At 31.9% G+C, this 26,221-nt stretch overlaps 1 protein-coding gene across 1 annotated transcript in view; it reads right to left on the bottom strand.

Moving 5' to 3' along the window:
- NNT (nicotinamide nucleotide transhydrogenase) overlaps nt 1-26,221 on the bottom strand; it is a 110,394-nt gene that overhangs the window by 8,847 nt on the left and 75,326 nt on the right. The window contains exons 18-19 of the mRNA XM_003759903.4: nt 24,668-24,827; nt 21,692-21,773 (exon numbers count right to left, since the gene is read on the bottom strand). Coding sequence (XP_003759951.1) covers nt 21,692-21,773; nt 24,668-24,827 — 242 coding nt within the window. The remainder of the gene's footprint in view (nt 1-21,691; nt 21,774-24,667; nt 24,828-26,221) is intronic.

Genomic DNA, 26,221 nt, shown 5'->3' with positions numbered 1-26,221 from the left:
TCATGAGAAGCATAAAAAGGTAAAAAGGAAAGGGGGAGGGGAACTTGTTATTCAATAAAATTAAATTGTTTATATTCATACAAGGAAGATTGTAACTCTTGACAACTGTGTCTATTATGGAAGTTGGAAAGAGTATACATTGACAGAGGGAACTGGATAAAAGTTTAGTTTGATGTGATGATATGAAAAAAATTAAGGGATGAAAAAAATTGTACTTGGGGAAAAGAAAAGAGAAAGGAAGAACAGGGTAAACCAGACACAAAAGACCTGTTACAATAGAAGGGAAAAGGGGAACTGATGATCATTTTTCGAACATTGTTCTCATTAGATTTGGCACAAAGAAGGAATAACATGTACAATTAGTTGGGTATAGAAATTTATCTTATCCTATAAGGAAGTAGGAATGTAAAGGAGGAAAGAAAAGTGAGGGTGGTGGTGATGAAAGGGGGGTCAGAAGCAAAACACTGATAAATAGGGATAGGGTAAAAGAAGAGAGAAAATTATAAATGGAGGAAAACAGGATGGAGGTAAATACACAGTAATGATAACTGAATATGAATGTGGTGAATTCTCCCATAAAATAAAAAGCAGATAGCAGTGGATTAAAAGCTAGAATCTTACAATATTTTGTTTAACAAAAAAAAAAAAAAAAAAAAAAAAAAAAAAAAAAACACATTTGAAGCAGGGAGATATAGAATACAGGTAAAAGACTGGAGCAAAATACATTATGCTTCGATTGAAATTTTTAAAAAGAAGAGTAGCAATCCTGAACTGAAAGGCAAAAATAGATCTAATTAAAAATATTAGGAAGGAAATTACTTCTTTCTAAAGGATATCAGAGACAATGAAGTAATATTAATATTAAACACATATGTACCAAGTGGTATAACATCCAAATTCCTAGAGAAGTTAAACTAATTACAGGAAGAAATAAACAGCAAAACTATACTACTGGAATCTCAATCTACTCTTAGAACTAGATAAATCTAACCATAAAATAAACAAGAAAGAAACTGAACAGGTAAGTAGAACTTTTAAAAAGTTAGATATGGGAACAGCTAGGTGGTGCAATAGATAGAGCACCAGCCCTGAAGTCAGGAGGACCTGAGTTCAATTCTGGCCTCAGACACTTAACACTTCTTAGCTATGTGACCCTGGGCAAGTCACTTAACCCCAATTGCCTCACAAAAAATAAAAAAAAAAGAAACTCCAAGTAAGAAAACTATTGAATTAATAAATAAAACTGAGAGTCGGTGTTGGTTTAAAGAAAAAAAAAACAATGAAATAGATATACTTTTGATTAATTTGATTAGAAAAAAAGAAAACCAAATTATCTATTAAAAATGAAAAGGATGAATTCACTGCCAATGAAGAGAAAATTAAAACAATAAAGAGGAGCTATTTTGCTCAACTATATACCAATAAATCTGATAGTCTAAATGAAATGGATTAATAGTTACAAAAATATAAATTGCCTAGATTAACAGAAGAGGAACTAAAGTACTTAAATAATTCCATTTTAGAAAAAAAAATTGAACAAACCATCAATGAACTCCCTAAGAAAAAATTGCCAGGGACAGATGGATTTACAAGTAAATTCTAGTAAACATCTGAAGAACAATTAATTATAATGCTATATAAACTTTTTTTGAAAAAAATAGGTAAAGAAGGGATCCTGCCAAATTCCTTTTATGACATAAATACGGTGCTGATAGCTAAACCAGGAAGAGCAAAAAAGAGAAAAAAATTAGAGACCAATTTCCTAATGATATTGATGCAAACACTTTAAATAAAATATTACCATTAATATAAAATAATAAAACGTTAGCAAAGAGATTATAGCAATTTATCAACAGGGCAATACACTCAAACCAAGTGGGATGTATGCCAGGAATGCAGGGATGGTTCAATATTAGGGAAATTACCAATATAATTGATCATATCAATAACAAAAGTAATAGAAATTATACAATTATCAATGGATGCAGAAAAAAACTTTTGACAAAATATAACATCCATTACTATTTAAAAAAAAAAAAAAACTAGAGAGCACAGGAATAAATGGAATTTTCTTTAAAATGATAACATCTATCTAAATCATCATTAGGCATTACAAGGAATGGGGATAAGTCAGAAGCATTTCCAGTGAGATCAGGATGAAAGAAGGATGCCTATTATTCAATACTATACTAGAAATTTGGCTTTAGCAATAAAAGAAGAAAAAGAAATTGAAGGAATTATAACAGGCAATGAGGAAACAAAACTATCTCTCTTTGAAGATGATATGATGGTATACTTAAAGAATCTGAAAGAATTAATTAAAAAACTAGGTGAAAGAATTAGCAAAGTTGCAGGATATAAAATAAACCCACATAAATAATCAGCATTTCTATATATCACCCAGTAGCAAGAGGTAGAAAGAGAAATTCCATTTAAAATAACTATAGGCAATATAAAATATATGGGAGTCTACTTGCCAAGACAAACCTAGTAACTATATAAAAACACAATTACAAAACACTTCACACAAATAAAACTGAGAAAATATCATGTTCATGGATAAACTGAACTGATATGAGGAAAATGACATTTCTATCTAAATAAATCTACTTATTCCGAGCTATACCAATGAAACTGCCAAAAAATTATTTTATAGAGCCAGAAAAATAATAACAAAATTCATCTGAAAGACAAAATGTTAAGAATATATAGGGTACTAATGAAAAAAAAAATGCAAAGGAAGGTAACCTAGCCTTACCAAACCAGAAACTGTATTATAAAGTAGCAGTCATCAAAACCATTTGGCACTGCATAAGAAATAGAGTAGTGGATCAATGGAGTATGTTAGGCACAAAAAAAAAAAAGAGTGACTATAGTAATCTATTGTTTAATAAACCCAAAGACTCCACCAGCTTCTGGGATGAGAATTCACTATTTGACTTAAAAAAAACTTCTAGGAGGTTTCTTATAGAAGGTAAGATCCTAGTTGGGACATGAAGGAAGCTAAGGCAATCAGATGGGAGAGTTCAAATTCAGTTGAAAAATCTTTAGATATGAAGGTAGTAGCTGACATTCATAGAAAGTATGTTAAGGAAGTAGTTATCTTCAGAATATTGACAATATATCCCTATTCACAAATTGATATACATCTATTTTTTCAACTATGATAAATGATTAAATTTAATTCTATTTTAAAACATTTTGGAATAATTTCTGATATTAGATAAATGGAGACATTCTGGGGTGTGAGCTGGAGTCTGGGGAAAAAACTGCTTTATCATGCACATGCTATTACCCTTAAATCTCTAATACAGTACAACGTTTATAGCTTTAGCATAAGGTATTGAAAATTTAATCTCTTTGATTTCACAACTGCCTAAAAAGTTCTAACATAATCCTAGCATTATCAACAATTACCAGACTTTACCTGTTTTTACCAACCTCTACTTTGTAATAAATGTAAGGTTTAGAAATAGAAAAGTATTAATAATCTAATCTACTCTAGCACATTGATTAAATAGAAAGTTATCATTGAGGATGGAAAAGGAAAAGATAGGAAAAATTAATAATCGAATTATCTACATGTTTTAAATGTTTTAAAGTAGAATTAAATAGCTAGCTACCCTAGCCCCCAAAAGAATACCATGCTAGATTTGATAATTTTTATAGAAAAAGATACAGTGTACAATCTAACTCTAACAAAAGAAATGGATATTTTCAAATGAGCACAGCAACTATAGACAAAACTGTTCACATAGTCTTTCACACATCCACAGCACCTCATTTTATAGTCTTTCTACTCCCCATAAAAATTCTATGAGATAGTTCAGCATAACTTTATAATGCCAATTAGAAACAAGTAAACTGAATCAAAGAGAGATTACTATTTATTTCCATTGTTCCAAAAATTTTCTTTTTGGCCACTGAAAGCAAAGAAAACAAAAAATCAAATACTGCTAGGTTATAAATCCTGGACTATCTTCAATAAGTAACCAGTCTATAATCAAGAGGGTCAATGGGAGAACCAAACCCAACAAATGTGATTAAAGATTATTATTAAAAATCATAAAAAGTTCTTGTTCATCTCACCCTCTACCCAAAAGTCCCTAAATCATCCCAGAAAACTAACTACTCATCCAAGTATTAAGAATAGCCATATAAGGGCAGCTAGGTGTCACAGTGGATAGAGCACCAGCCTTGGAGTCAGGAGGACCTGAGTTCAAATCCAACCTCAGACACTTAACACCAGCTACATGATTCTGGGCAAGTCACTTAACCCCAATTGCCTCTTCACCTCTCCCCAATAAAAGAACTGCCATACAGATAGGAACCTGGGGTTCAGCTCCCAGTTCAATCCTAGTGCTCCTTTCAGAAAAACTTAATTCACAAAATAACTTGTTTTTAAAGTCCAATAGAAGCATCCTCTATCACAGTAAGTCATCCTTGATTCTAGTTAAGATAATAGCATGAAATGTCGCATGAAATCCTAGCTCTCCCAGATTTACTAGACAAAAACTTTTAAAAGAGCATTAAATTGAAAAATTATCAAGAAATCAAAGGAAAAACAAAAAATTTCCTCAACAAACCCAGAATTGAACAGAGACAGGATTCTGCTGGATCACTTAACCAAGAAAGCCATCATAAGAACAGGTTGCCAAGTCAAAAGCCTGTTAGCATTTTGACTGGAGACACTAGAGGTTCATGTTAAATCTGCAATGATCTCTTCCCACAGGTTTCTATATTGCTTAGAAGGGGAAATTTCCAAAGATAGCAAAAAGGGATCAGAAACTGGCAATGCTCTGACTGGAAACTTGGCGTCAAGAGCCATCAGAACTTTGATATGAAAGTTGCAGGGGTTGATAGATGTCCATAAGCAAAGACACTCCAGAGAATTTAGCATTTTGAGCACAGAAATGCCAGGAAGGTGGAAACCAGTAACAGGAACTTAAGGTCAGAAACAAACAAGCCCTGATTCCATCCAGGAGTGTGAGAGGGGAGAAGCCTGGTCCTGGCCCAAAATCTCAAACCAGGAACCAAAGTTAGATACATAAGAAAACAGAAGACAACACCAAATACTATGAAGAAATATTGAAGTGAAAGAAATCCAAGCAATAAACTCAAAAGTTGAAAGTAAATCTATAGCAATTGGAAGTGGAACCTAAAAGAGAAAAAAATTGGTTTAGCCTTAAAGAATATATCATTACCTAGAATAAGTGAAGCAAAAGATTAAAAAATGAAATTATAACAAGATCTTTGGGTAAAAAAAAAAAAAAATTTAAAATAGGGGAAAAACGTGTCTTAGAATAAAGGTAAAATACATTAACAAGTAACAAACTCCCTTCAAATCAAAATAGACCACTCAAAATTCAATGACTCCACGAGAGAAAAAGAAGTATTAGAACAAAATCACCAATCTCAAAGTGAAAAATAATTCACAAGAAATAATGAGAAAATAAAGGAAATTATTAAAAAAAACTTTTAGTTTATATATAACATTATAAATAAATAAAATGGTAGAATATTTATAAAAATATAAGATGTCCTGATAATCATAATAGGAAAGAGAATTTGAACCACTCAATCTCAGGAGAAAAAAAAAAATAAGCAAGCCATAAATTAACTCCTGAAAAGAAAAAAAGAAAAAAGACTATATGGATTTATAAGGGAATTATATTGAATATTCAAAGAATAAAAATAAATTTTTAATAAGCTGTTTGCAAAAAGAGAGAAAATGATCCTAGAAAAATCCTTCTTATAATATATAGGAGAGACAAAGCAAAGAAATAAAACTTTATGCTAATATTCTTAATGACTAGCAACCCAAAAATATTACACATTATCAAAGAAGCAATATAACAACACATTTAAATATGACTAGAAGGTACTGAGAACATGAATGTAGAACTAGTTCAACATTAGAAAAATTAATGACAGAAAATGTTAAGAATAAAAACAAAAAAATCACATTATATCAGTAAATGTCCAAAAAAAGGTTTGGACAAAATACAGCATTCATTTCTATTTTTTCTAAAAGCACTTAAAAAGTAAAATAAGAAATGGAGCTTTCCTTAATGTGGTAAATAGTAAACATCTAAAACTAGAAATAGTAGAGATCTTTTCTAAGAAAATCAGGAATAAAGTAAGAATCAAAAAGTGATCCACTGGAGAAGGAAATGGCAAACCACACTAATATCATTGCCAAGAAAAGCCCCTGGGCAACATTAAAATGATTTAAAATAGAACACCAGAAGATGAGCCCGCTACTGGCGAAGAGAGGATAACTACAAGTAGCTCCAGGACTAATGAAGTGACTCGGCTAAAGCTGAAAAAAAAATTCAGCTGTAGATATATCTGGAAAAAAAAAGGAAAATCTAGTGCTGCAAAAATCAATATTGCATAGGAACCTGTACTGTAAGATCTATGAACCAACATAAACTAGATGTGTTAAAACAGGAGACAAAGATTAAACATCAATATTTTGGGTGTCATTGAATGTAAATGAGCAGAAACTAGTGAATTTAATTCATGTGGTCATTACTTTACTACTGTAGACAAAAATCCCCTAGGAAAAATGGAGTAGCCCTCACAGTCAATAAAAAAGGTGAAAAAAAGGGTCCTGGGATATAATCTCAAAAATCAGAATAACTGTTTGAATCCAAGCAAACTATTCAACATTATAGTAATATAAGTCTATGCTCCAACCACTGATGCCAAAGAAACCAAACTTAATCAGAAAGATTGTCCTTCATGTATATGTACATGTTTTATATACCTCAGAACAGCAGTTCTTAAAGAATGATCTATGGAGTCTTTGAGTTAAAGAGTTCCTGAAACCCTTTTGGTGAATCTCTAGGTCAAAGCAATTCTCATAATATATTATTAAGGTGTTATTTTCCTATTAACATATTCCTTTTTTTTTGAACTACATATCTTTGTGAGGAGAGGTTTTCTTCAAATATTTTAACAAAAATAACATAATAGAATAGATCAAATTCAGATTCACACATGAGAATCCAACAAGCCAGACATGAAAGAGATATGCAAAAACATGTAAAACAATGTTCCTCTTTTCTCTAAATTTTTCTTGTTTTGGAAAATATAAGGTTTTTTTTTTTAATTTCTCATTTCTGTTACCTAATGAGTTTAGTTACTTTTATTTTAGTCAAGAATATTAGCATAAAGTTTTGTTTCTTTCCTCTGTCTCTCCTATATTTATATTATAAGTGTGTGTTCATACTATACTATACATACAACACTATAAATGGATAATTATTTGGGCCAAGAATTGAAAGGCAAAAGCTCAGATTGAATCACATCTGTGAAAATGTGTAGTGTTTTTAAATAATCCTAAACTCACTTCCTCAAAGTTCTTTAACACAATATTATCCTGATGATGTTAGATGACTATAAATCATTAAACACCATAATTTCAAAAGATCAAAATTACAAATAATCAAAAGGACAATGCAAAAGTACACAATGGACATGGACCTAAGTATGTTCAGCCTATTATTGCAATAATTTGAGCATGAGAAGAGTAATGACAGAGACATTAACATGGAAACAAATTAAAAAGGAAATGGGTTAGCCTACACAGCTAGAATAATAGAAAAAGGAAAAATATTCCAAAAATTACACTGAAAACCCTCATCTCATCCCTAGACACACAAAAAGAACTAGAAGATAACTTCGAGTACATTGGATTGAACTACATGGGTTTATGGAAATACAGGTATAAGAACTGAATAGAAGGAAAAGTCATGGAGGGGTTACAATCTACATCAGTAAAGAAAGAATTTGTAAAAGTCAGAGATGCCTTTAAATATCAAAGTCAAAGTAGGAGCAATGCCATTTTGGTAGAATTATAAGTCTGAAATAATGGAAGTTATGTTTTATAAAAAAAAAAAAGTATTAATTTGAAAAAGGCTCTTTGATGGTTTATAAAAATAAAAAGAAGCTGAGATAATTTAACTAAAAGAAGGGATAAAAATAACATAATAATGGTTTGCAAGTATATTTTACACAGGAGAATAAACAAATAATTCCTGGATATTAGATATAAAAAATAATTTCAATATAAAAAGCACAGTTTGAATATGTTAGGGTGACATTAAAAACTTTCTTGAAATTAAGTTAGAAAGACAGTCATCTAAAATTGCTTTCAAGGGCAAGAAAATGGACTAAAAAGAGGATTTTAAAAGTGAACTTAACTAGCAAAGGTTGGATGAGAATTTATCAAGGAGTTAAAGATATAGAGTTGGTCTTGGAGATCAATTAGTATAACTTCATCATTCTGAAGATGAAGCCAATGAAGCTTTGATGGATTATTATTTCCATGATCACACAACTGGTTTGCAAGATTGAACTAAATTATTACACTGAAATAGTACCATTTTTACTATACCATGCTGCCTTTCCTTATGCTCTTACAACTATATCAGACTGTAGAACAGTCTAATGCTCAAAGGGCAAGCTAGGTTACCACCTAGAGTCCTTTCCCAGAATGATTTTTTTTTTTTTTGACTAGGTAAAAGAGGACATTCTCTGCCTCACTTTTTGCCTTGCCTTAATCACCTATTGATCATTGCCTCAGTCAAACTGAAACCTATTAAAGACCTCACTTAAAAAGGCATTGCATCCAGGGCCATCGCCATTTATTCTCATCTATATCTTGCCACTGGACCCAGAAGGCTCCAAAAGAGATAGCAAGACTGGTGACTTTGCCCATTTAAGTCCTTGCCCTCACTTAAATTCAATTCACTTGCCTGTCATGGCATCACCTCCCTAATGATAGGATTTTCTTTAAGAATGAAGGACCAAGCGCTTTGTAAGATTCCAGGGTTCTGTGAATTATCATTTTCTCCATGAAAGGGTTCACTTTTAACTGAATGATTAACATAATTACTTTTGATTCATAATTCTCTAATGTATGTCTTAAAAACCTTTAAAATACAGAATTTTTAATAAATCCTTTTTGTATTTTAAATTATACCATGTATCTTTTGATCACATATACTTTAGCTGAGGTCATTAGGAAATAAATCAGAAAACCACTGTAAAAATTTTTTTTACAAGTAAATCTTTTAAGACATTTAACTTCAAACTGTATAAATATGTAATTTTGGTTTTGTTCTGTAATTAATGAGAAAGAAATTAAAAAGTCAAGCTAGTTAGTATATTACTCCCATTATCCCTTAGAAGTCCAATGGACTGATCAACTTTAGATTTGGATCGTGTTTACCTAATACATTATACTGCTAGATTTCAAAGCACTAAAGTTGTTGAGACATTAGGCAGTATTAAAGGAGTATGCCAGTTTGGAAAAAACAACAGTACACATACAAAAACACATACATATAAACAGACATTCTAGTGAGTCAATTACTATTTGTAATCATAAGAAACTATCAATTCTGGCCAAAGCAACTGGCTACTCCCCAAAATATGTATTAAAATAAATTATTTCAGACACTGGTTGGCCAAGACCAGCAATTTCCAGGAAATGATGGCCAAAGCTGATTTCCCAACATTATTATGTTACACCAGCATATGAAGATCATCCAGAATTTTGATATGGAAAAGCTACCAAGCTCTTAGTTTTCACCAGTGCGATAAGAAAGGGACTGTATTTAAAAGTAAGAGTACTTAACCAAATACTTAAAAGCAGCTTTCACTAATTGTGATAAAACATATTTTGTTACAAAGGAAATAATTATTAGAAACTATATCTAACTAATAATTACCGTAAATTTGTTCATATCCACAGAAAAAAAGTAAAAACACAGAAGTATGGGAATTTTTTGGCAGTACAAAATTTGGTTTGCTGAAACAAATGATTTAAACAAAAATTTCTTTAAATTGATTACCTAAAAGCATTTTGCAGATATTTTCATTGTGCCTTTTATAATATAAAAACTGCCCATGTTTCCACATTTTTAAAAAAATACTTATCTGTCACATTCACAGTGACTAATATTTTTACAATAAAAAAAAATTTTATTCTAATTTTTCAACATTTCCCAGGCTAAATTTCTACCTCTAAAAAGGAATATTCAGTATGTAATTATAAATGACAATGATAATTATTAATAACCAGAGCTCAAATTTGCTTAGCAGTTTACAAAGTACTTCCCTTTACATCAGAATTATCTCATTTTATAACTGAGGCAAGTGAAGCATAAAGACATTAAATTATATTACTGTTCTGTAAGAAATGACCAACAGGATAATTTCAGAAAGGCCTGGAGAGACTTACACGAACTGATGCTGAGTGAAATGAGCAGGACCAGAAGATCATTATATACTTCAACAATAATACTATATGATGACCAGTTCTGATGGACCTGACCATCCTCAGCAACGAGATCAACCAAATCATTTCGAATGGAGCAGTAATGAACTGAACCAACTACGCCCAGAGAAAGAACTCTGGGAGATGACTAAAAACCATTACATTGAATTCCCAATCCCTATATTTATGCACACCTGCATTTTTGATTTCCTTCACAAGCTAATTGTACAATATTTCAGAGTCTGATTCTTTTTGTACAGCAAAATAACGTTTTGGTCATGTATACTTATTGTGTATCTAATTTATATTTTAATATATTTAACATCTACTGGTCATCCTGCCATCTAGGGGAGGGGGTAGGGGGGTAAGAGGTGAAAAATTGGAACAAGAGGTTTGGCAATTGTTAATGCTGTAAAGTTACCCATGCATATATCCTGTAAATAAAAGGCTATTAAATTTAAAAAAAAAAAAAAAGACATTAAATTATTTTCTTAGACTCACCATGACAGTGACAAGATTGAATCCAGGTCTTTTGCTCCCAAGTCCCATTATCCTGCTATATCAAAGTAGCTCTCCAAGTCATGGTGCAAAGACTGTAAGCCTTTAGATCCATTCAAAGTATCATCTTAGCCAAGTGGTAGCACTGTTATGATTTCTAAGTCTGATCACAATCAAGAACCCTTAATGCATCAAATTCAAATATCAACAAATTATTGCCAGTTGTTGTGGCAACAAACAAAGACTGTTCAGTTGATTGAGTTGAATATGCACAAATTACCATTTATTCTGGTCATCTTAGTAATCACCTGAGAAAACGTAAATTCTTTATACCATTTCTCTCTTATTAAAAAATATGACAACCACAGTTTCAATAGAATATTCGGAAAATACAAATAGTCAACCAAGAAAATTAAATATGGGAATAATTACTCAGCTTCCAACAACATATTTGCATAGATATATATCTTTCAAATTAATTGGGGGAAATGACAATCCCCAGAGAACACATATTCCTCACAGCAGAGATCGAGATAGACTACTAAAATACAATACTGTATACATTGACAAATATGGTCACTATATCATGTATGTGCTCAATTATATTTCTTTGTTGAAAGAAGAGTTCAATGGATGTCAAGATGGGGATAGGAATAAGAAATTATTTCAATGTAAAGACAAAGATAATAGCAAAAAATTTTAAAGGAAAAAGAAAAATAAATTGTATGAATAAAATAACCTCTCCCTAAGGGACCTAATCTCTTCAGCTTTTTAGATCAGCTAACAAATAAACAAGTAATAAACAAACAGACAAATAAATGAAGAAACAAATTAAATAATAGATACACAAATAAAGATACAAATAAATTAATAAATAAATAAACTGAAAAGCCAGAGAAGAACCCATAAATGTAGTCAAGGTAAAATCTTAGAGCAGAGTAATGCAAAAATACCATAGGAGATAATGACTTTTCCCCATAAGTTTTTCTTTTAACGCAGTTTTATTATAACCTTATGCTATATTTCAGACTCCACATATTCCAGAGGAAGACACAGCTACTTGACTTTTTGTCAGCATGGGTCATGGGTACAATATGTACTACTGAGTGTGCTTCACAGAAGCAACTGTTCTTGGAAATGCCTAGCAATTTAAAGGAATAAAACATTCACCTCGTGGATACCACCATGACTATTAAAATAAGCTATATTTTCTTCTTGCATCACAAAAATATCTAGACATACATCACTAGTTTATCAAAAGAAGGAACCACAGTCCTCAGGGCATTAATTCAGAGACAAAAACAAAAATTATGGATAACATTTCTAAAGTTTTTGAAATGCTTTCTCTTTTTAGCAGCTTCTTCCTAATATAAACACATTGAAAATTAAAAAAGAAAATTTCACAAAAGCACCAATAATTAAGGAAAAAAACAGAATATAAACTCTTCCTAGAATAGAATAGAATTTAAGAGAATATATCTTTTCAATCACTGTGTAAATTTTTTTCTTCCTCAATGGTTAATCTATTCTTTACTAAGCTAAACTATTCAAAATCAAACTGTATATTGAAGGATGACTAAATGTAACTTTTCAGAGGTCTACCATCCCAATGCCAGTTCCTGACAAAATTCCCAAATAAGCAATAATTCAAACCATCTGCCAACAAATTCATTAAGCAAAAGAAGTGAAACAAAAGGTAAAAGAGGTCTCTTTTTTCAAAAATTAGAGCTGCTGCACTAGTGTCATAAGAGAAAAGAAATACTTATAAAATCACAACTCAGAAGGCTTCTAAAATAAGAATTCAATTGGTCCAGTCACCCATTTAATAAAGAATCTTTAGTTTCTTTTTTTAACTATAGATCCCAAAGACATTCAACACATTAGGAACCAGCTAAGAATAGAGAATGGATTACAAAGAAAATTGTTATCAAATTTTTAAAAAGTTTAAAAACCCCAGATTCTAAGGTGGATGGGGGTAATTTTTAAACTAGAAACAGTAGGAAAAATAGAAAATCATATTGCTAGCAGAAAGCTTCTAAATTCTGAAATGGATTAGTGAAAGGTTATAGAACCAACTTCACAAAAGACCCTTAACTGATACCTATCTCTCTACAATGGCTTAAGTTAGAAGCCTCCCTAGATTAAGAGGTCTAACTTAACTAAAACCTATAATACTGAAAAAGAGGAGGGGAATGTTATTTAATTTACTTGAACATTCCCCCCAGAGTTCATTTACTCAGAAAACTGAACAACTACATAGGTCTGTTATTCTCAGATTCTAAAAACTGATACTAAGAATAAGATAAGGTGCTCACAGCTTCCCTAATTTTATAAATTAGGTAAATTAATGAAGACTAAATAGTTTATCAAGGTAATATCTAAGGTGCAAGAAGGAAAAAAAATATCATAGGAAATAGGAACTAAAAGATAAGTCTGTTCCATGGGCAGACTTAAGGTATAGCTTCCAGAAAGCCACTTCCCACATCTGCTATTGTGTATATATGTACCTAACACATTGTGAGCACTTAAAAAGAAAAATCATCAAAAACATGTTTTTAAGAAAGAATGTCCTATGATTATACACACACATAATTTTCCATGGCAAATACAGAAGAAATGATAGATTTAGGGGTGAACTTGCAATGTATATATAAAGGAATGCAGAAACTCCCTGGGGAATTATTTGGCACTAGTAACTAAATTCTTTCACAAATGTAAAAGTAATATCTAATCTATTGTCTAGTTTTTTGCCAAAAACTAGCTTTGTAGAATACAGTGCCAGGCCTGGAATCAGTCAACTCATCTTTCTGAGTTCAAATCTGGCCTCCAACAATTAATAGCTGTCTGATGTTGGGCAAGTCACTCAACTGCCAATTTCTTCAGATCTATAAAATAAGACAGAAGAAAACGGCTAGCCATTCCTGTATTTTTGCCAAATAAAAAATAAAACATGCAATGGGCTCACAAAGAGTTGTATACAACTGAAATAAGTGAACAACAAGTTTTGTAGGCATGCTAAAATAAATGGTTATTAAATTTATGCTGCTTCTCCTTTAATGCTATCATTTGGGATCACAAGGCAATTCTTAATCTACCCAAATCAAAAAGGGCCAAACCATAGAGTGACTTAATACAAACATAACTCTCAAGGACATGATGTGAATTCTTCATAATCTGCTTGTGGTGCTGTAAAATACAGTCTGAGATCAGGTGGTTCGTGATCTACTTATTGTCATCTTTATTGAAGGGCCCACCCAACATCTCTTCACAAGACAAACTCCTTCCAGTACAAATGATATTACTTACCTTATATGGCCCTCTTTATCTGGCATGCCATTACCCAGAAAGACACTGTAGATTTTTCTTTCCACTATGCACTACTGGGTAACTAAAAGCTCCTAATCTTCACTCTTCATTTAGACTAACATTCCAATACAAATAACATCATAGGCTAGGCCCTTAATCCAGTCTTATAAACCCTTATATAAACTATAAGCTATAGCCTCGGTTCAAGTTCTGCTCCAATCAATGCTTTCAAAGAACGGATGCAACCCACACTTAGAATCCTAAATTCTAAAAGGCAACTTTAACAAAGTCAAAGTTCAAAGAGGTCCTATCAGAAAGGCTTTAAGCACAGATCCAAAGATGGACAATTCTGTCATCTGAAAACTACCTGCAATAAGTGAGAAAGAGTCACCATTGAGGAAAGCCTTTATTAAATACATACTATGTGCGAAATACTATATTAGTCAGTAGGGATAAACCAAAACCAAAAAAAAAAAAAAAAAAATATATATATATATATATATATAGTATCTGCTATTAAGAAGACTACATACTCTCAGAAGAGACAAGCACCTATACAAGTAAAAGCAGAATAAATGCAAAACAAATAAAAGGTAGTTAAAAGAAGGAAGGTAGGAAGGTGCTAAAAATTGGGGAAAGCAGGAAAGGTTATAGAAGGTGATGGTTGAAATGAATGTTAAAAGATAAGCGATTCTATGTGGCAGGAAGTGAAGAAAGTACATTTCAGAAATGAAGAAGAACACCAAAGAAGGGAGATGGACTAACTATAGAATGTAAATAGGGAATTCATTTATAATGAGCCTTGAGGCCAATTATGAAGGGTTTTAAAAACCAAACTAAAAGGTCTTTAAGTTATTCTTAAACATTAAGGAGTGAGTGAAGTTTACTGAGTAATGTAGCAACATGGTTCACATCACTCTCTAGAAAAATCATTTAGCAAACGTGCAGAGAATGGATTCTTGTAGGAAACAAGGTAAATTAACTGATTAAGATGCTATTGCAATAATTCAGGTGACAATTGAAGAAGGTCTAAACTAAACTAGTGAGAAGAAGATAGATGTAAGGTATTGTGGAGATAGAAATAGCAAGAGAAACACTAGAGATGTTGCTACCTGGTAATGAAGATTTTTGGCCACAACTCAAAAAAGAAGTTAGGGGTCTCCAAAGGAAGTAGTCATATCAATCAAATCACAGATCTCTGAAGCATAGAGGAAAGCAAAAACTTCAAATAACATTCAGCTCTTTTCTCAACAACTCAGAACTTCCAATGTGTGATCTCACTAGGACTCATTTTTATTACTTTAAACAATACTCTCTATATTAAAAAGCACCTTGAAAATTAATTAATGTTCAAAAATTATCCCTTTGATGATGGTTTTGGAAAAACCTGGGAAGATTTATATGAAATGATGGAAAGAGAAGTGAGCAGAACTAGTAGAACATCCTAAACTATAACATGTTAAATATTAGCAAAGTTTGAAAGACTTAAGAACTACACTCAGTGCAATGATCACTATGACTCCAGAGAACAACTGATGGAGAATGTTGCCTATTTCCTAATAGAGAGGTGATAAATATGCACAGTAAGACAAATATTTTTTGTTGAAAAAAGATAAAATCTTCTTTGATCAGACTTTGTTTGCATGACTATGCATTGTTGTTATAAAACAGGACAAGAGACAGGGAAAACAAATGTTTATTACCTGAGAAAATAGCATCATTAAAAATAAATGTCATTGAAGTATGCTCTTTAAGAGCGAAATAATAATACTAACAGCTATTTCCATCAAAAATCCATTCATTGGGCATGATTTGTCTGGCTCAAAAATAAATGTACTAGAGTTCATTATGTTTAGAGTGTAAAAAGTAAAGAGAAAAATGTCCACTGGTCCTGCAGCATAAGCACATTTCTTACCAAGCTCTCTTAAAGTCTAAGCATAAGACAGGCCACAGGGGCTTCTCAGGCAGCTGTGAGGTAATGCTGTTCAGCTACCAAAGAAAATCTGAGCTCCTGAACCCTCTTGGCTTTCTAAAATAAGCTTTAGTCATAAAATATCATGTGCCATATTATATAATCTCAGCTCTTTGCTAGCATGTTATGGCTAGGGCTAAAATAAAGGAAAATAACAGTGTCTCTAAATCAATCATAAGCCATGAAGCAAGAAAGACTGTGTGACAGATGCAATTTTTCTTGGCATAGTCTGGGCATAACGAATTGATGACAATCGTATGTCCATGCTGGCATTCTTCCACAACGGATGTGTGCAAGTGTGTCATTACATCTGGATGTTGGGCATGCTGGGGTCCTGAAGCACAGCAGACCTCCTGAAACCAGAGGGCCCAGCAGCTGTACTCAATGAACACCGTGGGAGCTCCACAAAGTGATGAAAGGACCAAATTACCGCAAACTGTAAATACAGATTTATTTCATTAAAACACGAGGTAACTGTTGCAGTCATCTCTTGTTCAGACATCCTTCCCATTTAAAAAAAATACTGATGCATAGATAGATAGATAGATATGTATTCATAATTTCCTTAAAGATCATCTGAACCTCTTTCATTCAAGGATGACCTGCTAAGTGAACTTTTTTTAAAAAATCATATCTCTGATGATTCTTTTAAATGGAAAACTCCCACGCAGAAGCTATGAAGAAAAACCAACTAAAAACATGATGATGCACTGTCACCACATTAGCAAGGAGAAGGCCTTACGGAATTCAGCTGCAACATTTAGATAAATCTGTTACAGGCCATGTTGACAGCCCAAACATACTATAGCAAAAAAAATAAGAAGAAGAAGAAATAAATGCATAAATGAAAAGCATAAAATCACTTATTTCTTCTTTTATCTGTCTCAGAGATGAAAAATGAGCTACTTATCTAAAACAAACAACTTTTTTTCTGTCCTAGAAAACAAATGCTTTAAACCAAAGAATGTCCTAAAATGTGTATAAAATACCAAGAATCAAACTAATAGTTGACTAATTGTTATTTGAATGACATGTGGGAAAAACAAATTTAAAGTCAAGAAAATACCAAGTATCCCCACAGGAATTTTTTTTCCCTTTCAAATAATTAATTGTTCCATACAATACCAGAGAAATTAGTTTAAAACAATCATTGATGTTACTTTCTCAAAATCTTTTGCTAATATTGCCTACTTTTCTATAAATAAAACCTAAATTTCCATCAAGAATAAAGGCTCCCTACAATTCTCTTTATTCTTAAATGCCTCTTCTCTCCACATGAACTCAATTCCTCCCAAACCACTCTTCTCAGTCCCACTTTTTGTGCCGTTTTCTTCCCACCCTCTCTCAAATTGGCTCAATATTTTTTAACATTCTCTAACTTTGAATCTATCCATCCAATTAAAGACCAATAACATATTAACTTTTTTCCCCCTAGCACTTCACTTTAGGCTGATAAATAAGAGAAAAAAAAATGTATGCTGCATAAACAAAACCTTCTTTCTAGGACTGCAAGAAAGTATTTTTCAAAGTATGATTTCGATTTAGTATGATTGCCCACTTAACCTCAACAACATTCAAACTCTATGACAGAATTCAGCATTTAACCACACGAACTGAAAGAAGAATGATACTTCCTTAGGGAGAAGGGGTAACACAAGGTTAAGTGACTTGCACAAGGTCACATAGCTAGCACATGTTAAATGTCCGAGGCAAGATTTGAACTCGGTCCTTCTGATTTCAGGGCTGGTGCTTTGTCCTCTGAGCCATCTGATCTAATATTTTCTTTTTTAAGGAAATAAAAGTTTCTTTACTACTCTTTTCTATTTCTAAGTTTATCAATTTCTTAATAATCAGAAAAATCATTAAATTGAAATAATATACCTAAAGAAAAGCAAAGGTTTATACCTTATATAATAGTGTTCCTTTACTAGAAAGGTTACCTCATGTAAAAATATGGAAGTTAACCATCCCTGTGTATCTTAAGACATCTAACAATTAGATGAGATAGTATGCTAGCTACCTGCATCACAGAAATATTGGGCATTTAGCACTCTAAAGAACTAGAAACTTCAATACTAAAGCGGGAATAGGTTACAATGGCAACAAATGTTAAAAAATACATATATATTTATGTATTTTTTAACATTTGTTAAAACATATATATATGTATAGATAGATAGTGTAGAATTAAGAAATGAGATAAGGGAATAGCAAAAGGCTACAGGGCTGTACAAACCCTTTGATCCAACAGTGTCTCTAGTGGGTCTGAATTCCAAAGAGATTAAAAAAAAGAGAAAAGGACCCGCATGTGCAAAAATGTTTGTAGTAGCCCTTTTTGTAGAATTAGAAACTGAGTAGATGCTCATTACTTGGGAAATGGCTGATTATATTGTGGTATATGGATGTAATTGAATATTATTGTTTTATTATAAATGATCAACAGGTTGATTTCAGAAAAGCCCAGAAAGACTTACATGACACTTATGCTGAGTGAAGTAAGCAGAACTAGGAGAACATTGTACACAGCAACAGTAATTATATGAGCATCAACTATGAATAGATTTGGCTCTTTTTAACAATATCAAGGCAATTCCAATAGACTTGGGATGGAAAATGCAATCTGTAACAGAAAGAGAACTATAGAGACTAAATATGGATGAAACCATAGCATTTCAACCTTTTTTTCTTTGTTTCTCATTATTTTCCCTTTTGATCTGATTTTTCTTATACAACATGACAAATATGGAAATATGTTTAAAAGAACTGAATATGTTTAACCTATATCAGATTGTTTGCTGTCATAGGAACAGGGGAAGTGAGGGAAAGAGAAGAAAAATCCGGAACACAAAGTTTTATAAAAAAAAAAAAAAATGGGTGTTGAGGGCAGCTAGGTGGTGCAGTGAATAGAGCATCAGCCCTGAAGTCAGGAGGACCTCAGTTCAAATCTAGCCTCAGACACTTAACACTTCCTAGCTGTGTGACCCTGGGCAAGTCACTTAATCCCAATTGCCTGAGGAAAAATGGATGCTGAAAACTATTTATATATGTATTTGGAAAAATAAAATACTATTTAAAAAAAAGGAGAGAGAGAGAGATGGCACAGTGGATAAAGTACTAGTGAAGGAGGAAGGGAGGGAGGGAGGGAGGGAAGTAGGGAGACAGGCAGGGAAGGAAGGATTAAGAAAGAAATGAAGAAAGAAAGTAGATATGTCAGATATGTCAAGGCATAGAAACTTTCAAGCATATATGCCTTGAAAATTTTTTAAATAAAAGAAATAAAAGGTACTGAACATAGTACACATCAAATAATATCAGAAAAAGTATATAATAATTCTATTTTAACTGATAGGAAGTCATTCATTACTAATTAGAAAATACATTTCTGAATTAACCACCAGACCACCAACTTGTTAAACCAAAGACTGAAATTAATACAAATCTAGAGAAACAAAACTAAGGAGAAAAAAAAAAAACATTCTTTTTTGCTTTGGACCTTTGATTTTACTCCTGATAACGAAATTTTCTCTACAAGTACTATAACTCAATAATCATAGAAAGCCATCTAGTGAGTTGATATTAAATGATTTGCTCAGCATCATACAAGCAAAAATTATGTCAAGGACAGTATGCAAACCATAGTCTTCCTAAGTACAAGGTCAACTTGTATATATAACCATTATGTTGCTTGTATAGACCAAGATATGGCAGCAATTAACCTCCAACTTGACCTATTTAAATAAGCTATTGATGTGCAAATGTGGGGAAAAGAGCAAGTAAAAAACATTAATATTAACAATAATAATACTAATGAAAAAATTATTATTGTTGATGTCAATGTCTTTTACTTGATCTGATATGAGGAAGAGACTCAGAGAGTCTAAAAACTGATTTAGGAATCATTAGTTTTAGTTGACAAGTAGAAACACTATACTCAAATATAGCACCAGTTTATAATGTAATCTCATTTATAAAACCCGCTGAAAAAAAATTATAGGAAATAATAAGCAGTAGTGTATCATAAAATAACAAGAAACAGTGGAGAGAAAAACTTGTTTAAAGAAACTTGGCAAGAGACTTAGCTAAATCAAGTCATCTGAGGGGTATTTAAGGATGAAACTAAAAGGAGGAGATAAACAGATGAAAGATGGAAAAAATCTGAAAAGATATTTATAACAAACTCTTTTCACTATCATGCTCTATAGGGTTATCATATCTGAACTAAAATTACAATCCCAGACGTGCTTTTGAAGAAGGTTAAAATGTCATTAAGGTAAACAAAAATGTGAAAAAGAAGCAGAACTGGACTTTGTACAGAGATCTATGTGAATGTGATACAATTTTGAGGAAACAGAGAAACTGATTCTCAAGATAATCTAAGGAAGAAGACATCAAAAAAAAAAAAATCTATTATATTACTGCTAAAAAGAATCAACCAAGAAGTCACTGATAACTGCTTGCCTATATACATACCTCCATCAACATAAAGAATCTCTATTGAGTGCAATTTTAACACATTATAAGGAATACGACAATAAAGATTAGTTTGGCAGCAGTGTTGTGATGGATAATTTAAAATAAGTAGACATATTAAGAGGCAATTGCTGTAATTAAGGGAGAAAGCAATAAAGGCCTGTCCTAGAATGTTATCAATGGAAATTAGAGAAAGGGGGCTGAATTCTAGAAATAGTTCAAAGGTAGAGTCAAATTGCATCACAAGGTGCAAGAGCCCTTATAAATCCCCCAAAAGCACTCAACTCAAGTTTTCTTGGGTTTTTTTGTTGTTTTTTTGTTTCTTAATGGATATTTCATCCAGATTTCAAGTTACGGCATTTACCTTACCCAGACTTCCTGGCAAATACACATGTATCTTTCTATTAATGTGGAGATACAGTCTATGTATTTGTGAATATGTCAAGTCAGCCTTTCTCACAATTAAAATGGAGTCTGGTAGGGTCTAACACTTTTGCATGTGATTATGCTTTTATTTCTTGTGTTATTTCTAGCTTAAAATAATGTAAAATAACTTGGTCTACAAGTCCCACCATTCTTTATTTTCCTACCTTTCCCTGAAAAAAAAAATTCAAACAAAAAAATCTCAATTTTTAGAAACAATTCCACTGACATTAGGAATGATAAAGCATTTCTTTTTTTAAATTGACAATGTCTATATTTGTACTACTAGCAATAAACAGTCAATATTATGAATAGTAAAAATCATAGAAGCATTTAATTAGATGGATTTTTAATTGTATGCTCAACTTCTTTGGGATTATACCTAAATGTAATCTTAAAGAGGACAAGGGATATAGGTATTGGATCTTTATTTCTTTGGTACAAGAAACTCTGTAGATAAGGGAATAACTTTTATGAGCATGTCAAAACCTATTCCACAACTTAGTCTTAAGAGTTACCTAAATGGAGAGCATTAAGAGGTTAAGTCTCATGGCTATTTTGTATCAAGATTTTCTGACTATCTCACTTCCACTCAAAAAGAACAAAAGCTTTCTCTTCCTTTTTTTACAATTCTACACAGATTCCTGGATAGACAGAGATAGAGGTGTTACATTTAAAAAAAAAAAAAAAAATTCCTTACAATTATTTCCTGATCTCATAAAATCACTTACCTGACCTTTTTCCCTTGTTCAGTAAGCATCTTTACCAAATCAGCTATAGGGTATTGGGCTTTAGCTGCACACAAACCATAGCCTATAAGAAATATTTATAACATTTAAGAATGTATATAACAATTACTTTAATCTCAGATATCTTAAGTTTAATTGCTCTTATAATTTTGTGAGATCTAATTGCCCATTTTGCTTTCCAACCCCAAAATTATTTAACCTGAACAAAGAATAATCAATGCCAGGCCTATTTAGAAATGATTAGCTTTGTCTTTTTCAGATTTTAACTTAAAAGGGGGGTTATAACTTGGAACTGCTAATGTAGAAATCAACATTTTATTGTACCATTCCCATTTTTAAATAATCAGTACACAAGTGATAACACCATTACTAAAAAAATAAAATGAAATGAAATAAATTTCACTTTAGAAAAATCTTTAAGTGCTTATTAAACTCAGACATTAAGAAGATATTGAAAATATCACAAAAAAATTGTTTCAAAGTACCATCACATATGTCATAACAGTGATATATATGTGCTTGTTAGAGATCTAAAGTCCTACTCAGAAGTCTCATCATAGTTTGGAGGCTATAGTGATCCAATGTTATCTTTAGTAGAGTCGTAAAACCAAAAAGTCTTCATTCATAGATATTGGAAGAGACTATCTATCTGTCACCCAAGATCCAGTCTCACTAAATTGTAAAATTGTTATAAACAGATGGGCAACTAGATGACAAATTACTTTGATCACAGTAGTTATGTCAATGGAGAGAATATACATATTGATGAAAGGTTCTTTCAAAGTATTAAGGAAGCAGATGAGAGTTTATCCTATGAAATAAAACAATCTCTTAGAAAGCTAATTCAATAATTTCCAAATTTTGTGAAGTGCTAAAATCCCAAAAGATAAAACTCTGGCAAAAAACAAGATAAAAACATCCCATTTTTTAACATTACTCATCAAATAGGTTTTTTAAATGGTGGTTTTTAAAAATCTTATATTTTCAGAACAATCTTATTTTGAAACTATTAACATTATAAAAAACTGGGGATATGACTTTTTATTCAACATCAGTGCTTTATAACTGGGAATGATGTTATGTAGTATGGCTTTCTTTGTACCAAAGAAGTTTATGGCTTTCTTTGTAAGAAGTTTCAAAACAATTTTCATTTTCTCTTTTACTTACATAAGAAATGCCTGTTGAATTGAATAAGCTAGTATTTTTGGAAGTTTCTCATTCATCACATTTTCACAAGAAATTTGAGAGCTTTGTTTTTAAACTAGAATTTGTTAATTAATCCTTTTGTAAATTTGTCAGGACTATGGAACTATTTATTAAGATCTGGTAACATCACACACACACACACACACACACACACACACACACACACACCCCTGTGTATCAGGATGATTAGAAATAAGCCCAAATTGAAAATCTGCTCCTATTGCTTGTTTTTCCTGTACTTTGAGTTTTATTCAAAATCTCATAATTAGTGTTGCCACCAAAAGAAAACTTTATTAAGTAAAAATTGGTAGACAACCATTATTTTACACATAGTCACTCATTCACTGATAGTGCCTCATTTATTATTGGATAGTACGATGATTAATTCTCTGGAACTCAAAAGTTGTAAAAACAAATGTAAAAAAAAATTTTAAATGTAACTGGGGGAAAATATTAAATTGGTCAATTAATTATATTTGAAAAGATAAAATAAAATGATTAATTCAAAACCAGTAAGAAACTAACTCCAATGATTTTTCTACCAAGTAAACGTTGAGCATGAACAAAACAGACAGCAATCCATAAGCACTTATTATGTGCTAAGCACTGTGCAAGGTACTGGGGCATTCAATTATGAAAAATGAAACAATTCCTATTCTCAAGAAACTTAAGCAAAAGGGATTGTTGAAATTTTTTTTCTACTATTAAGGGAAAAGAATAAGCATTAATTAAGTATCCTGGCATGTGCCAAGTACTGTGCTACAAATATTATCTCACTCAATCTTCTTCTTATAATTACTTGAATTACTTTTTGGGATCACAAGATTCCACAAAATACAGTCTAAAAAACATTATGTTGATAAAGTTGCTGAAGTCTCAAAAGAGTTAAACAATTGACTTATGATTACATAGCAGCTAAGCATTAGCACAGAAGAGAGAACATCTCCTGTTTGGGATTTCATGTTCTTTGTACTGTATCATATCAATTCCTGATTCATGGGGATTTTTTAAATTACGGTTTCTGTGAAACCACAAATTCAGAACAAATCAACTAGCTAAGTTTCCAGTGAGCAACCCATAGAGCTTTCTTGAAGAGACAAAGCAGAATGAATGCTAGATCTGAAGTCTGGAAGATTTTATTTCAAATCCAAAGCCACTAACACTATCTATTTGACTGTGTATAATTCACTCAACTTCCTTTATGGTACACTGTAGCATTTAACAAATATTTATTGGCAGACTAATTAAATGAATTGAGTTTCTAATATTACTTAGTAATAGATAGGTCAAAATCATATATTTTTAAGATACTGAAATAAAGTGTTGTTTTGTTTGGGGTTTTTGTTGTTATTTTTGTTTTGTTTTGTTTTTGGCAAATTCTGTCATTTTTAAAAATAAAAATTCAATTATATGAAATTTCCATACCATCATTCTAGTCAAGAATGGCAAGACCACAAAAGGCTGATGTTTACCACTTAGAGGTAGATTGTTCAGGCTCAGAAAACTTATGGGATAAATAAAGGAAATGAAGAAGAACAAATGAGGTCAAGTTTTTCACTGGAAACCTAAAGGGGCATTTGTATTAGTCTCCATACAACTCTCAAAACTTGGGCGCTATCCTTCAGAAGCGAATTATTCATTTTTTTATTTTAATATCTTCAAATTATCAAAAAAAAAAAAAAAAAAAGAAAATCCTTCACTTTAAAGAACTCTTAAAAAGAAATTATCAACTGGTTCTTTTTTTTTTTTTACCTGGAGTAATGATGATGCTATTGGCTTCTTTTATCATGTCAATAGCATTATCCAAATTAATTTCGGTATGTGTGCCAGAAATTTCCATAGGTTTCCCACCAGCAGTCGAAGCTGTGCCATAGCCTCCAAGGATTACATTAGCGAGGGAACGATTCATGGCCTAAAATTCAAAACCATTGGAGTTTCAGAGCAGACAACAAATTAAACTGAAACAAACTGCTTATTCAATTTAAAAAATCTAATTCCTCAGAAGACAGAAGCAAGCAGTTTTAATCTACTTTACTCTCACCTGTTAAGATTATCACCAACATACAGATAGGCTTTTTCCATGTGTGCTTCAATAAAAGATAAGATGCAAACAGCTTTATGAAAAATTTCCAGCTCAGATAACACCCATTAACTGTCTTAATCCTGATTAGGCATGGTCTGCCTGACCTATGTACAGATCCTCCAGCAGTGTGAAACAATGACAGCAAGGAATCACAGGAAAGGGGTATTTTACAAAGTGACTCCCTATAAAGCCTTCATTGGAACTGCCGGGAGCAGCAAAGTGGAGGCAGTAGAACTGGGGGAAAGCTAACTGGCCCAAGCTGTTTCACTGGAGTAATGCTGCCCTCTGTGGTTAACGAGAGGAAGTATAGCCCTCTCACTTTCTGATGCATGTTCATTACCTGGTTTTTTATGTTAAGCCTATATACACTTTCAATACAATATATTTTCAGCCATCAAAACATGCAGCACAAAAATTATTTAACTAGAGTACTATGCAAAATATATCAGAAAAATGCCTATAAATATTTAAATGTTTTTGAAAGACAGGATGTAGATGTGATTTAAAATACTTAACTAAAGACAAATTATACACAATAAAGTCTACTGGTCCTATGTGAAGGTACTACAGTACTACATCTCAGTTGCTAACTTTTTATAAATAATTCTAAAATTGCTCCCATTCTATTTTGCTACTGACATCTTCTTGCTGTTTTACAGCTGATTGAGCTTCAGAATGTAAAAAAGGCTCTTCCTCTAAAAAAAAAAAAAAAAAATGTAAACTAAATGTAAGCAGTGACAAAAAAAAAAAAAGGAAGCTTTCTATCTAAAGGCTAGTATAATGTTTTATTTTGTTTAGGAAGTCTTGAAAAAAAGATTAAAGTGGGATAAGAAGAATATAAAAGTAAGAAAAGGAGACACAAGCCAAATTATTAAAAGCAGCCTGAGAACATGCAGCATCAATACCAAAGCTGATAGACACTGCATGGTACAATTGTTTTGAAACCAGAGGCCTTTGCATTTAAATCTCAGCTTTGACATTTAAAAACTTAGTTATTTTGGCAAAGTGACTTCAAATATTTGTTCCTCGATTTCCTTATTTGTAAAACAACATTGTGGGCTTGATGGGTTCTAAGACCCCTTCCAACTCTAAACTTATGACCCCACATCAGAACATGGCCAGGAGTAGTTGTAGTGGGAGGATGTGAATTTTTTAGCTGAGGTCATTCCTAGTGTAGAAACTCTCCACTGATGCAAACTGACAACTCATCTATAATTTCATAT

This window comes from Sarcophilus harrisii, chromosome 1 (assembly GCF_902635505.1).
Source record: "Sarcophilus harrisii chromosome 1, mSarHar1.11, whole genome shotgun sequence".
NCBI classification, from domain to species: domain Eukaryota; kingdom Metazoa; phylum Chordata; class Mammalia; order Dasyuromorphia; family Dasyuridae; genus Sarcophilus; species Sarcophilus harrisii.
Note: the sequence above shows the minus strand (reverse complement) of the source record. Positions and strands in the feature narration are given on the sequence as shown.